Below are 16561 nucleotides of genomic sequence, written 5' to 3'. Positions count from 1 at the left end.
TGGGTGCGATATCCTACGCAGGTGTAGAAGCTGCCTTCCTGCACATTCGATTGCCATCAAAGGATGGCAATCGATGTCCGTCGGTGATTGGCACTAGATTGCGGAAAAGAGACCGACGTTAAATAAAGGAAGGATATGTAATTTTGGAGAAATGCATGAATTTGCTTATTGTGAGGCAAGTACAATCATAGAGGTAACTCTAAGACTAGTAGGTCCCGAAGAAACGTGCTCAACTTTTTGGCTCAGCTCTGGTACTATCTTCGGTCCCAAGCACCCCTTGAAACTTAGGAAAATCCACAAACCCCTCATTGTATCTGTCGAACTTTCATAGCGAATCAAAACAAACATTGTGTAGTACTAGAATTTTGACAAGAATGGGGTAAGTTAATCGATTTGCTTGGGACCAATGCTAGTCAAGTAATGAGCCAATTTAAAATCGTTAGTTTCCACCGGTTGGTACAATGCCCTTGAAATTCGAGAACATTTACCACCCGGAAGATGTTCTACGCTGGATCGATATTGGAACCCGCCACTTCCAGCTTGGTAACACTATGCCTCTCTTTCAAGAGATGAACTAGCCTTAGGCTAAAAATCTCTCTAAAAAAAAAAAAAAAACTATGCCTCTCTCACTAGACTATCTAAGACTTCCATTCTGCTTATTTTAGTTTTTGATAAATTTACAAAATAAATAAATAAACAAAAATGGAATTACGGCTCCGTGAAGCAACTGTGCCTGAGCCTCGACAAATAAACAATTTAAAAAAAAAACAAAGATCATTCCTAACTTTTTTTTTCGTTTGGTTTGCTTTCCGTCGATCTTGTTTTCCGTAATGAGTACGCCAGGGAGGCACAGCTCCCACACCTGGACTCAACCTATCGACCCATCAACTCATGAACCGGGGACCAAGGCCTCAGAAAATCCCAGCGGTGTCGAATGGGAATTGAACCCAGGCCTTTTGGGGTGAGAGGCAATCACGCTTACCACTTACCACCGGTGCCGCTCGTTATTCCTCACATAACAGCCTGTGATTTGATCCTTTACCCTTATCGTGAAACCCACTAATGCTTACCCATAAATCAGAGCCGTCTCCTTGGCTACACGCGTTGTCTTTATTGGTTAAATTAAGCAGAACCGTTACACCCGATGAAATCTCAGTTTGAGTGGATCCGGTTGTCACTTGGAAAACGGCTCAATCTCACGTACAAACAAAAAATCAATACCATCTGATAATATCATTGAAACCGACCTCTGTGAACGCGACGCGACAGCATCAGTTTATCGTCTATCAGAGGAATGAAAGAATCTGCCAATGGACCACGTCGAAAGCCATCCATGATTGAAGCGGGAGAGGACACACAATTCGATGACTGTTAAACCATTTTGATGGTCTTCACTCACACTTACACTGTTCTGGATGGAGCACAATTGACAGACTGACTGGAAACTGCGGTGAACCGAAATTAATTCGCATCTTCACGCCCCGTTGCACAACTTTGACATCGACTAGGGGAAGAATAGAACCTGCTGCGGGCATTGTGGCCAAAAGCCTATTTCTAGAGATCAACACCGTATTTTTACTGTCGTCCCGTTCGTTGTTTGCGATTTTCCGGTTTTCCGCAGTAGGTACCTTCAGAGCTGGAAGAAGCTTTAAAAGGTCTACTTATACCAAAAGATGGTTTCCTGCATCAGGTGGAACGATTGAAAATTTAACGAAAATTGGAAAACAAAAACCTGTCTGTCATTGTCTTTCGGAAACTCAATTTAGCGAAGCGAGGCAAAGTTTCTCATTGTTTGACATAAAATCAGCTTGCAGGCTTTGTGAGGCGATTTTTAGCGAAAAGGAATAAACAAGTGCTTGGATTCAGTTTCGCTGCTTTCTTCTCACATAAATAGGGCCACGTGTTGGAGCGAAGTAAATTCAGATGACGATGGGAATGGAATTAGTCGGTAAAGTTTACTTCTTAGGTAAAGATGATGATTATAATGACTTAATACGAAACATAATTATATCTTGAATGGCTGAAAGGCACCTTATTGTTGATGTGGATCTTTTTTCTTTTGAATGGACGTGCTGGAACAAAATTTCCATTTTCCTTTTGATTACATTCAATTTGAGGGCAATTAAACAATCTAAATGGTTGCATATTTGTTGTGTATGAGCTGATATCATGTTCTCCTTTACGTTCATAGTGCAATTGACAAACGAGCATGGGAAGCTTTTTCTCAACATATTTGTTTCACCAATTCACCTTTTTCTCGTCTGCACGACTGTAAAAGTCTAAAATTCTACTCAGCATTTGATCTAGTGAAAACAAGCATCGAGCTATTTTCTTCACAAAATCATTCCGGGACAAATATTTGAAAGGATCAAAAAGACATCTATTAAGGGTTGGATGGGTGGGAGTTGGTTTGTTTTATTTTATTTTTAATTTACGAAAAAGAACTTCAGACAGAAAACTCTAAAATCGATAGCAATCTAGTCATACAACAATAGGAGAAAGGAAAAGCCAATACATTATGTTGCCGGAATGCCAAACTCCTACATGCCAATTACTTTTCCAGTCAACAGGCATGCATGGGATCCCAACAAAGACCCATATTGAAAGCAGGGATGGGCAATCAACAACTGTTGATCTAACAAAATTTTCCAGTACGTTTCACACTCCAATGGAATGCGTTGATAAAACGACTGTGCATGGAAAAGGCAAATTTGTGGGAAGGTGGGAATTACTAGCATCTGAAAAGGAAGCCAGTACGATGGTTGACTGAGCAGATTGTGAACATCCGAGCACAGATAATACCTAGATGTTGGCTTTAGGAAGCATAAAATGATAGGTTCCTCAGGTTTAATGGAAATTTGAATCGAATCTCCAGAAGAAGCCGCTAGGGTGGTAGGAATTGTATAAATGGATGATTGCATGTGATTACTTTAATGTCTACTGATGACATCTTGACTGTGTTATAGAATGATAATCCAATATTCAACCTTTTTCGTCGTTTTAGATCAATGTAAAATGATAATTAACAGTACATTTAGTGTGTGATCACAAACCCCAATGTATAGAAAACATTGGATTTGATTCCGATTAGAAATTGAATACTGGACATGCCCAAGATCATCTGATCAGGCGTTTTATCCAGGGGTACATTTTGGACAATTTCCCCATAATAAAAGCACACTGTTGCGTCGGTCGGATTAAAAAGCCCGCACTGATTTTGAAAGCGGTTTTATTATCGTTACAGCTGCAAACCTAGGGAGGGTTACAATTAGTTCAAGTTAATATAATTCCTCAAGAGTACTACCTAATCAGTGGCCTTTCGTGATCTAGGGCCTTTTATCCAAATTTAGGTTAAGTTAGGTTAGGTTTCACTAAACTAGAAATCAATATTTTTAAGGCAATTCATTTTAGTCTAGATAAAGAAATTTTAGTTATAATCAAGTTACCTTTATCCCTACTTTAGGTCAATATAGTTTCATCTAGTTTAATTATTTTAGTAATAGGAAAAACAAATGTTATCTGTAGCAAAATCTTGCGTGTTCACTGCTTGCTTGCACTACCTTTATTCTCCTTTTTCCGGAAGTCGGCTCCTTCGATCGTGTTGTCAGACGCTTACTCGCTGACACTGACAGCTTTGACCGTTGCGCTACACCCTTCAGGAACGTCCGTGATCAGGGTGGCCAGCTCGTCGTATTTGGCGCCAACACACACACTTAGAAAAAAATATGTAAATTTAGGTGCTTTCAGACTGACATATACGAATGTCAATTTTGACATGAAATTTAGTCATAAAAGAACGAGATTCAGCTCAATCAAACGTACTTATGAACTTTTCAGTCTCGGAGCACTTAATATTACATGCTATGTTTTTTTTTCCGTCTCAGCGTTTATGTCAAAGATGGATTCCGTCACGTGTAAGATTAGGTATTTCTAAATGTGCAGATATTCTAGACATTGCAATAAAAAGCTGCTTTATGGCTAATATAATCCCTCCATGCTTTATATTATTCATATATTAGCATTAGAATGCCAAAAAGAGAATTAGTGGGATTATTTGTAACTTGGGATTGTTCGCAAATATACAACAGACGTACTGAATAAAGTGAACGCACACACTAAGAACTACACACTACCAAAAAGTCATGTAAATTTTCGTGCCCTGTGACCGACACATGCAAGCGGCCCAAATGACATAAGAATCAGTTGAAAGAAACGAGAAAATAAATTCAATCAATCGTACTTTTCGTCGAGTTGCGTATGTTTCGGTTTGGGAACACTTAATTTTACATGACATGTTTGTTTACGTTCCATAATTTACGTCAAAGATGGATTACGTCTCATGTGAAATTAGTTATTTTTAAGTGTGTATGTATGCAAATGTAGGTGCTCTGAGATTGACATAAAATTATGTCATAGCAGACGCAAAATTCAGCTCAATCAAACATTTTTTTCGTCAAGTAACGAACTTTTCAGTCTCGAAGCACTTAATTTTACATGAAACGTTTGATTTCGTCTCATCCTTTATGTCAGAGATGGATTCCGTCCTGTGTAAAATTAGTTATTTCTAAGCGTGCGATGCTGACAACACAACAAGTAGTATTGACTTATGTATTTGTGGCAGTCAGCAAATAAAACACATTGCTTTTCCAAATCCGTATTCATTAAAGCCCTACAGTAAAAGCACAGACAAACAGACATAACTCATTGAATATTTCTCACTGTAAAACATCGTTGCTAAAACATTACCGTCATCTGTTGAGTACACTCTGGTGGGTACTACACTGAACAGATGGCGGTAGTGTGAAAACGTCAAACGCAAGGGAATTGACTATGCGCGGCACAGGTGGCGGTACTACCAACTTCGATACTTTTAAATTGTCCGTTAAATGCTTGTTCGACGAACAACTTACAAGAGTTATGTCTGTTTGTCTGTGGTAAAAGTATGGACGTCTGTCAAAAGTTGTTCCAACCGAACCGTCAAAATGTACTGCTTTGCTCGATTGGAACAGCTTTTTTCAGTTTTGTGGTGACAGTCGTTCATACACAGCAAAAAAATTATTTTGATATCACGTCAAAGTGGATGCACTACAATCATGTCGAAAATATGGTGTAATATTACTTGCTAAAAAGGACAAAATTATCATTTATACAATGCATGAACTGACATTACGCTGCTTTTACTGCATTTGTTTATTTATGTGGTCATAAAAATTACATGAAATTTTCGACATGATTGTAGTGCATCCACTTTGATGTGATATCAAATTTTTTTTTTGCTGTGTACTTTAACTAGAGGGCTACGTTCACACTTAGAAATACCTAATGTTACACGTGATGGAATCCATCTTTGACATAAAGCATGATAGATTAACCTTGGGTAAAAAGACCTCTCACGGTTTTTGTTGCTTTCCTTTTATTAATTACAGGATTTTATGTGCTGAAAAACAATTTCTAGTACTGAACTATCAATGCTGATCGTTAAATTTAAGAATTGATAATTGGAATGCTTTGCGGTTTCTCGCGTGGGACCATTTTGCCCCAGGCACGGGTGCGATTTGGACTGTCCTATCCTATGTGGCGCTTTCGGCTACCGCGTCCGAGGCTGTACGGCGTAGGCTGCTGAACGAATTAGGAGTTGTGTCACAACTAACCACGAGGACTATCTGGGCTGTGTTGACTTTGTGTCACATGAGAATCATAATTATCGACACGAAGCTTCATCACGCGATGGACTGGAGTTTATTTAGAAATATATAAGCTGAGATAATTCCACATTAGAACAGATAGCATACCTACCCGTTAATCATTATGGCGAAAGGCTAGGATGATAAGAACAACAAGTTCGCTTTTTACATAGTAATTCCCATATGAATTTCAAAGGACCAGTGCAGATCACAATCAAATGAGGTAAAATATTGGGAGAATTATCGTACCTAATTGAGAATCGGTTGAGCGAAATCGATATTGTGAACCAATCTATTGCCCATAGCGAACATTGTTATCCAAAGTTTCATGAAATTCAGACTGGGTCGAGTCCAAAATATGTTTGCGCTGGTCAGCCAGGAAATGCTGAAGTCCATTTCATTTAATGTTCTGAAATTTAACTTGTCTTGAAAAGGAACCACCCGAAATGTCTACTTCTTGTCATCTATTTATTTAACCGCTCCACATTCCTACACACCCGGGCAGCTCCCAGTAAAATACTTCTGCTATTGCCTTATTTTCCCGTTAACCTGTTACGGTTGAAGCCAAAACACATTCCATGTCTGTCTATACAAACATAAATGTGCTACTAGTGGCTAATCCTCATGTGGTTGGAATTGCTTTTTTTCCGTGTCGCTTTCTTAAAGACGTTTCCGGTTTCCATTCGTGTGTATGCATCCAGAAGAGGGATAGAAAATCCCTGAATTATGCTTTAGCGTCAGAGTCAGTTACCCGGGAAAGATCTAGCAGCCGAACATGTTGATGAATTCGATATATTGCTTCACTGAGATGGAAACTGTGAATAAATTCCAACCCGTGGAATTTAGTCCTGCGTAACCGCTAGGAATCCAGTCAGAAAATTATCCACAAATAACATAGGTGTAGCAGAATTGGTAGAGTGGAAAAAATTGATTGGGACGGAATTAGATGAGAAGATTGGTTTGGTAGATAGTGATTTTGATACTCGCTATATAATTTGACCGGAGGAACATTTCAGAGCAATCTAAACGACTCTTCTATTCTAAGTAGCTCTTAGCGAAATCATTATCTTCAGCGTTTGCGCAATATATATGAGAAAGTGTATGACGACACTCGACGAAGCAAGCAGCAAAGCAGTTGTCATAAACTGTCTCGTTTTAACGTTTTGCCGGAAGAACGAGCACAACTTTGGACGTGTTGCCTCGAGGGAAATTTCGATAATATCCGCTCAATTCCAGTAAATTGGCTGTGCGCAAATGAAACATGCACACGATCTCCTTTCACATCATGGATAGTTGGTGCAATGTATCTAGTTACCTTGGTCATACGTACATACCTTTAACTTCTGGAACATGGCTTCGGCATCTTTGTCTCCAGCATTCTTGTCTGGGTGGTACTGCAGAGCAAGCACCTTGTACTCGGCCTGAATTTGCTCAACCTGAGAAATAAGCAGAACAGTTGAAGACGAAAATTAGAGGTAACATTTATTATTCGATGGTGAACAGTAATTGAGGGGCATTTTATCGTTTGTGTGTGTTTTGAAGTCAAAGAAACCCATATGCTGTCATGAAAATGTTGGCCATAAATAAATTTACATGGACGCATATACCACAGACAAACAGACATAACTCTCACAAGTTGTGCATCGCACATGCATTTAATGGTCAATTTAAATGTTTCTTAGTTGACAGTATAACAAACTGTGGCACGCATAGTCAATTCCCTTGCGTTTGACGTTTACACAATACCGCCATCCGCTGCGCGTACCCATCACAATGTACTCAACAGAACAGGTGGTAGTGTTTTAGCGATGACGTTTTACAATGAGAAATATTAATTGTGTTTTGTCTGGTTGTCTGTGCATATACTTTTGTATAATATTAATACGGTTCGAAGCCAGATGCAATTTTTCATAACATAACACTAGTACACCGATTCTATGTCACACAGCAATGCGTTGTGGGGCTGCAAATCAGTTCCGCATATTGTCTCAGATTCATGTCGATTAAGGTGAAAGTGACTTAGTGAGTGAATAATGGTTTTCTCTGAGATTTCACTTCAGATTGCAAAAACCTCTCGTGTCGATGCGTTCTTGTTATTATTTCGCACAAAACGATGAGAACGTTTTCCAGTCTGAAGTGATGTCTCAGAGAAAACCACTTTTGGAAATTTTAGGTATTTACTCACTAGGTCACTTTCGCCTTAAGTTCCAATAGGAAAGGAAAGACAAAAAACATAAACCGCACAACCACAACGTTACATGAAATTCGATTGTTGGGATTCATAAGTTCGATTAGGATGATATTTTGGGATTTATAGAATTGCAATTACAACGTAAAAAAATCTTAATTTATCCATCAATTGTTGGATAATAAGATTCCTACGAAAAATCATAAAACATTCAGATCAGACGAGTGTCTTCATGTGATCCCTAAATGATCAACAATGGTTTTGTAATTGAAGGTTTGTTAGAGATACCATCTGATGAAGGTTCAAAATCAGGACATTTTGAAATTGTCAGCAAGAACCTGTTTAAAATATTTATTTCATTAATAATTGTTGGTTCCTGCCCATATTTCTACCTTTAAAAATCAAACCCTGGATAAAATAGCATAATATTATTATTTTTCTTTTTTTTTGCGTAGCACAGTACAGAGGGCAAATAAAAAAAATTAAAACTGCGATCACTACGAATAGGTGTTAAGTTTTGAACGATAATAACTTTGTGATTAATAAATAAAATTAAAATACAAATACACCAATCGATAGGAAATTACTCTACGAATCTGCTTTAAGAAAAACTTTTTTTTATTTTTCATTAAAAAAAAACTTTCAAAAAATTCACAAATTATAAGTAATAATTGTTTTACTGTTTTCATGAAAAAAAAAGAAAGATTTTCCTAACCCAGCGTCATAATCGAGTACCATTTGGTAGTGCATCGTTCTGCTTGAACCTGAAAAGTTATAAAACAGCATCCGCTTATATTTCCAGCGATTAAATCAACCAAGAACATGAAGGCCGCTGGTGTCGATGGAGGGGTCAAACTTGAATTGAAAAACTTGAGTGTTGGCTTTTTCGAGCACCTTGCAGCGGTCTTCAATAAGTGTTGGTGCATGGCTACTTCCCTGCATGCTGGAAGTAAGCCAAAGCCATTCCAATCCACAAACCTGGCAAAAACCCTTCCAGTGCCAAAAGCTATTGCCCCATCAGCCTCTTGTCCTCCATCTCGAAGCTATTCGAAAAGTTGATTCTAAGCCGTCTGCTGGTATTTTCAAATGATTTTAAAATCTTTCTCAAACAGCAGTTCGGGTTTAGGAAAGGCCACTCTACCATCTACGAACTCGCACGGGCTACTAACATCATCAAGCGAAACAAGTCCGTTTCCAAAACATCTGCCATGGCATTGTTTGACGTCGAGAAGGCGTTCGACAATGTCTGGCATGATGGCCTAGTGTTCAAGCTGCATCGATAAAACCTCCCGATCTTCCTTGTCAAGGTCATCAAAAACTACTTGTCGGGCAGATCATTCCAGGTCTTCTTAAACAATTCACTTTCTGATTCTGAAGCCTCCTTGGTCCTATCCTCTTCAACATCTTCACGTCAGATGTTACTTCCCTTCCGCATGGTGGTATTTTGTCAATGTTTGCTTATGACACGGTCATCATCTATAAGGGTCGAGTGCTTTGACGAGAAAACTCCAATCAGGTCTGGATGTTCTGTCCGGCTAACACAGACCATACTATTCCGCATTCCAATTCCCCTCGGCTTGTCCCTCCGGGTAACTTAAAAGTTAGCCTTGGTAATACTTCCATTGAATGTTCTAATGAAGTCATCTACCTTGGTCTCACCCTTGATAGCAAGTTGCTGTTCCGTTCCCATGTGGACAAATTATCCACCAAGTGCAACATCTTGATTAGGTCGCTATATCCACTTATCAACAGAAAGTCCATCCTTTCCATTAAAAACAAGATTTTCGTCCACAAGCAAATTATCCGCCCCGACATTGAGTCAGGAACGCCAATATGAGAGAGCTCCCAAGTAACAATTTAACTGCCGTTTGGGTTTCACTCTGAATTATTGTGGTTTTATAACGGCAATAAGCAATATTTTTAGTTTAATTACAGCATTTAACAGTGCAAAAAAAAAAAATCATGATTAGTAGTTCAGCTTTATGCTGTTTTAAAAACCATTTAAAGTCTGACGAGAAAATCATGAAGAGTCTGGTTTTAAAAACGAATTTAATGCCGCACTCTATCCCTTTATAAAACTGTTCAGTAAATCAATTTATATTTGTTTTATTGATGTCACGAAAACAATTCTCCATAAAGGTTTTTTTTATCATTATAAAAGCATTTATGAAACCATCCGGTTTCAAACGGGATCAAAAAGCGTATATTGATGCGTTTTGGTGTCAATGAAGTGTATCACAAAACCTCCGATTGTTTACAAATAAAACTAAAAAGATGGATCCGCCTAGAGACAGAGAAAAACATAATCGGGTGGGGTATTCAAACGTAGAGTCACAAGGAAATGCCAAAGGATAATCGAGTAATAATTCTAGCAATGCTGTCGACGGAAGAGAAAAGGAATCCAATTCCAGAACATTCTGGGAGGGCAAAATCGGTCAACAACAACAGAGCAGCCGACTGAGAGGAGTGAAGTGAATGCGGTTTACGAAGCACTGGAAGCCGTCAAATTAGACGCTTAACATTGATGGGAATACACAGCGTATCGTAAATGGCAGCCTTCTCCAGTAATAACGGTGCAATGATGATCCGAGTAGAATCAGTGCCAAACTGGGACTGCGGAAAACTGCTGACAGGAAAACTTTTCGGAAACGATTGAGCTTCCACCTGTTCCAAGTTACGTAGACTCACTTCCTGAGTAACTGCTTCCAAAAAAAGAATTGCCCTTATCAAGGATGTCGCGCAACTTGTTGATCCAACGCTGGAGTAGAACCAACAATCAATACGAAACTAACGATTTTAAATTGGCTCACCACTTTAGTAGCCTATTGGTCCCAAGCAAACGATTAACGTACCCTATTCTAGTCGAAATTCTAGTACTACGCAATGTTTGTTTTGATTCGCTATGAAAGTTTGACAGATAAAATGAGGGGTTATTGGTTTTTCCTATGTTTCGAGGGGTGAATCGATTAGCTTGGGACCGAAGAGAGTACCAGAGCTGTGCCAAAAAGTTGAGCACGTTTCTGCGGGACCTTCTAGTCTTAGAGTTACCTCTATGGTAGAACATCGTTGCAATGATCGCACAACAAACAAAACTGTCGAAGATAAATAAATTTTGACGTTTAACTTTTTGCAGGCCACTTTGTCACCATAAAACTAAATGGAATAGGATCAAGCAAAATGGCTTCAGATAAAAACAATTCAGTCTGCAAATTATCTTCATAAATGCCGCCTTAAAATGTTTTGCGATTTCATGAAAGCAAAACAGCTTTTTTACAAATGTCTCGTGGAAAATTAATATTTATGCTATCGCCATATTGTTATTATTCCATTTGCTTTTTTACTTTTCCTTTAAAATAACGTTATTCTCATCAATTCATCAATAAGCTGTAATAGATATAACGAAAATCATAAAATTTTCCGAAGCACATTTCACATAAGATTTAATCTGTCACCTAAAAATAGACCACAATATGACTTTCTATAATTTTAGTAAATCTTTAACTTTAATGATGAGGAAATTTATGAGGATTTTTGACACATTCATTTTTGAACAACAATGAATTTGGCAAGAACGGACGATATTTATGTATTTCTTTTTATCTTGACTGATGCTTTATTTTTAGTGCGCTTAGCAAGCTTCAAAGGCAAATGGCACCAGTATTGGTGCTAAATGGCTTTTATTGTACTTTTAAATAATAAGGATTTCAAATGGTTATCAATGATAAACATATCAAGTATCATTCTAGCTAAAAATATTTATTTACATAATATAACCTGGAAATTTCAGGGTTACATCTTCCTTATTGGGAGCTGAGGAGACATAGAGCTGCATCATATTGTATGTAAAATAATTATTATTTTCATTGCGGAATACCAGTTTTTTTTTTATCCATATAAATGTATTTTCATTATTACGTATTTTAATGTTCTGATATATTTCATTTCTCCATTACATATGTTTACTATATATATAAATAAATACTGGGTTGGGAGGGAGCATCAGGGTATCATTTGACCTGGAACTGGACGATTGGAGTGGTATGACAACCGGAGTCTAGGAGGGAATAAATACTATCATTTTCTTTATCCTACCGATTCGATTGTGATGGTGTGACTCCAACAGTTTCATGGAGATTGACGCGCCCTTCTTAACAAACCATCCTGTAGGAAGTTTAATAAGTATTGCGAATTGCGTTATTCGATTTGTTGGATCGTATCGTTGGAAAGAGATTCTTAAATTCCCGTGGATTTCGCGTAAGTGCCTCTGGTCCACCCCACCGTTTTTGGCCCTTCATACAGCGATACTGTGAATTCAGATCGGTAGCTCAAATTGATCTTGCTATTAAGTGGAGCTGCATATAAGACAAGATCTTCGAAGGGATGGTGGCTACCTTACATACATACATACATACATTTCAAATGGTTATCAATGCATTCGTCATATAGGGTGGGTGAGCCAGTAGTGGAGGTACTAAGTCAATTTATTAATTAAAAAATAAATATACGATGTACACACAATTGTCATACGTTAATCTATAGCTTAAACCTCTATTTTGATAGAAACATATTACATTGTAATGAAATTGGATACAATTTTAGAAAACTCATCATCCATTAATAGGAACACTGTTCCAGTACTTGTGATAGTTGCTAACTTTGTTTCCTATAATAGTGGAATGCGTTGGTTTCTTATGGGTTCCACTATTATAAGAACACTACCGCAACTATAGGTGCAAAGAAGTGAAAATCCTCAGGAAAATTAATGATTTTCCGTAATTTTAAGTTTGAAATATACCGTAACTATAGGTACACCACTATTACTGGAACACCTACCCTTACCTTTCGGCAGCAAGTCATTCTTGAATTGTCTCGATAATGCACTCTTTAGAATCTTCTTGAGGGTGGGCCAACTAGACAGATACTAGTCTTAATTAGGTTTTGGTGGATGTAATAAAGGCAAAGCTATCTTGACCAGAGTTTTATGAATGTTGTTTTATAGAAGCCTTGTAGTACTTCATAAAACGTTGAATGTTACTTGGGATATGCTAAGTGCCATTACCTCAAACATGGCTGGCCTGGAAGGCCTGAATCGTAATGTTAGGTAATCCTAGGCTGTTCACCAAAGAAGGATTTAATTTTCAATCAGACTTTTGCACTCTATATACATCTATCCACGTATTTTGTCTAAATCACAACAGCTGGTACTCTGCTTGAATAATAACCAAATACCAAAATCAAACTTCATCCTCTTGGCGACTCAACGCATTCAATGGAATAGAATCGGACATAGTGGTCATAAACACATCACTCAACCAGGCACACAATCCTACATATCCAGGCACATCAACTGGCTGTTATTGTTATTTCCTATCCCGTCAGTTATTTCCAGAAGAAACACCCACTGCCAGATACCTCGTTGAAACGGACCGCATCCAGGAGGCTGTTATCGTACTGAAAACACTCGATTTGTATGTCGTTCCCATTTCATCATATTCCGTCATCCATCACTTCACCGCAGCACATAAAGAGCACAGAGCTTTCATTTGCTTGCAATTGCACATTTTTTCATTGAGTTTTGCCATTGAAAACTCGGATGGGAGTTGGAATGAAAGCACATTTGCATCGTTGGGATTAGTTCTGCGGTCGGTACCGATGCGACGTGGAAAAACATTTCTCGAGGGACAAGTGAGAGGTGCTGCAACAATTGGAATCCTTTTGTAGCTCGATCAAATTGATTTCAGCTCGGAATTGATAAAATGTATGGCACAATCGAGCTGCTGATCCTCATGAAGGACAACAAACTCAATTTGGGTTAGAGTAAGCTTCCGGGCGTGATTGAATCGGAGCCTGAACCTTGTGTTTCAACCGGGCAAATGATGCAATGCAAAGTTATGCTTTCAATTAATTTTTCCTATTAGAGAACTTTATTTTCCAGAGCATGACAAGGATAAAGGCAGATTTTTTCAATGGAGGGCAATTCTGTAGTTTTGGAGTGCAGTAACGCAACATAACTAGTAGTGCTATGAATGAAATGTTTCATCTATTTCGGATCTTCATTTGCCCGGAGTCAAACTACAAACTAATGGTGCGCGTAATCCTGCTGTGAATAAATAATGATTTTTTTGGTTTACATTGCTTTTTTTAACACTGCAATAAACACATCATTGCGTTCTATCAGTATTTTGAATCCAGTAATATTCTATGGTATCGTGAAAAGTTGTCTTTCTACATTTTTCTAAATGAATTGTCATAATCTATCAGGCAACAGCCAATCTGTGTACACTCAATTCTGTTTTTTCACGATTATTTGTCGCCTCTTTTTTGATCGTGTTATCTCAAATCTAAACAGAATTTAATGCAACGTGTTTCAAAAAATCAAAAAGAAAAAATACAATGATATATATTGAGTCATTTAAAAATTCGGTAACTTTTCTGCATGACAGCCAACTCGAAAAAAAAAAAATCGCGTGAAATCAAAATTGAGTGTAGGCTGAAGCTTTCTTTAAAGCAGGCTTGCTTCCACTCACTTGCTATAAAAAAATGTATTTCGGAATTATGAAATCATTAGATATTATAATGATAGTTAGTAGTTGTAAGTCACAAGATAACATTGTAAACTAGGTGTTTGACACATAAAACCTGTCATTATTGCTTTCAGTGCGTCACAATCAGCGATTTTACGATTCGTGAGCGCTCACTCTGAGTGAACGCTCACGAGTCATAAATTCACTGATTGTGACGCACTGAAAGCGAAATTGACAGGTTTTATATGTAAAATACATACCTTCCAACCTCTTCTGGCTTTTGAAAAGTACAAACTTTTATAATAGCATCCAATGATTCCATAATTCCAAAAAAACATTTTTTATAGCGAAGTGAGTGGAAGTAACCCTGCTTTAAAGTGTTGGAATTGAAGGTATTTTTATAGCATTTTATGTTCTGCTCCGTGAAGTGAGCACCTCAACATCCAGATCTTGCAAAATCCAGTTCGTGACCATCCAATCTTTAGAACCAGTTCACAATATCAAATCCACATGTTTACCGTGAGTTTTATGAATTAAAAAAAGTGTTTTAAAATCTGTTTCATGAAGTGGCCATTTCAGGAAATATTCCGGATCTTCTGGATGACAAACTCTTGGCCATGCAAGGTAAAGGTGAATTTCACAATCCTATGTTCTCACGATTGTCTCGATCCCTATGGATTTCTAATACATTAATCACAGCGTTTGCAATTCTGCTTCTTGAAGATGTCAATGGATGTCAAAATGTTCCGCCTATCGGCCGAAGCTCCCGGCTATGGGGATTGCCCCCCCTTTTTGCAGGTTTTTGATAAACTGCATTTTTTTCTGCTGGGACAAAACAAATCCATGGCTCTGCTAATAAATTAAAATTTCGCTGTGATCTTAGCTAACTCACTAATCTTATCTAAGCATTTGGTTATACTTAAAGATAGATCTTGAACAACCTTCAAGAATATGTTAACTAGAATCACAATCACGATCGTCAAACAGCTGATGGTAGCAACGCTTGTACATTCCAATCAATGTGCTTGTCGAAGCTCTCTCCAGTTGACGGAAGAAATAAAAATCAACTGGTGAACGTCGTCTTCAGCGATGATCTATCACCGATCTTGTCATGCGCGACAAACACGGCACTCAGCTGCTCTTGTGAGTGTGTTGGTGTGTGAGCTATGTTTATAACTCACACTTTAGAGCCTGCCCAGTCGAACTTGAAATGCATAGGCATTGTTTTCATTTTCTTCTGTCGTTTCGCTTTTCCTAACCATCGTACTTCAGAAGTCTTCGCTGTTGTCGTTGTGTTTTTCATCATCAGCAGCGAGTGTTACGTTTTGTCTGTGAGCAACGACCGTTACTGGTGATAGTTGTTTGCCATGGCTCAACCTCTCACTGCGTGACAAAACGTTCTGTCTTGCGTTGAGACGAGTGTCGCGTGAGTGTCATGATATTTTGCATCACTGATGCCAACATTCTGTGTCGAAGCGTTTTGGATTAATGAATCATTTAAAAAACTTCTTTTTGTTGAAATCCAATATATCCTAAACGAAGCGAACTGCATTTTTTTTTCGTAAAGTGATTCTTATGTAAAAGAGTCTACTGAACACTTTGTTGCAATTGAAATAAAAAAATGGGGGTGCATTTTGAGATATCAAGGCCAACAATTTAAATGACCTTAACTCCATTTTGTAAACAAACCTTGTAAGGCCATTTTCTCACGAACCGAAACCATCATTCGCAAACCTAAACCACAATCGGGTAAAGAAGAATTTCCCCTACCTGTTCATTATGTTGGTTTGCCTTTGCGGACTTCGGTTCGAGAGAAAATGGCCTTACAAGGTTTGTTTACAAAATGGAGTTAAGGCCATTGTTGGTCTTGATATTTGCATCTAAAGTGTTGGCAAAAATGTAGAAAAATATTGATCGTAAATGAGATTTTTCGTTTAAAATGCTTCAAAAAAGATACCCAATGTAGTTTGTATCTTTATTGATTTCAGAGATATGTGAATATGAAGATAGGTGTTTTTTTTTAGTAGACCCACCAATTTTGGTTCAAATCAGAGAGGGTCGGTGCATTTGCTCGGTCACTTGAGATGGAATGATCCATAATACAATGCCAGTGGTGGCGAGGGGGAATACCCCTCACCATCCCTTTCCAACGGGGGAGTTTGGTA

The 16561-nt window shown here is 38.1% G+C and overlaps 1 protein-coding gene across 1 annotated transcript in view; it reads right to left on the bottom strand.

Annotated features, from left to right (window-relative positions):
• The window catches only part of jdp (DnaJ domain-containing protein), a 163059-nt gene that overhangs the window by 72503 nt on the left and 73995 nt on the right, over nucleotides 1–16561 (bottom strand). Inside the window, exon 2 of the mRNA XM_065231027.1 lies at nucleotides 7019–7120. Coding sequence (XP_065087099.1) covers nucleotides 7019–7120 — 102 coding nt within the window. The remainder of the gene's footprint in view (nucleotides 1–7018; nucleotides 7121–16561) is intronic.

This window comes from Ochlerotatus camptorhynchus, unplaced genomic scaffold, assembly GCF_037179485.1.
Source record: "Ochlerotatus camptorhynchus isolate MF236.1 unplaced genomic scaffold, CSIRO-AGI_Acam_v1.1 ptg000336l, whole genome shotgun sequence".
NCBI classification, from domain to species: domain Eukaryota; kingdom Metazoa; phylum Arthropoda; class Insecta; order Diptera; family Culicidae; genus Ochlerotatus; species Ochlerotatus camptorhynchus.
The sequence above is the reverse complement of the archived record's forward strand: the minus strand, read 5'-3'. Positions and strand labels throughout refer to the sequence as shown.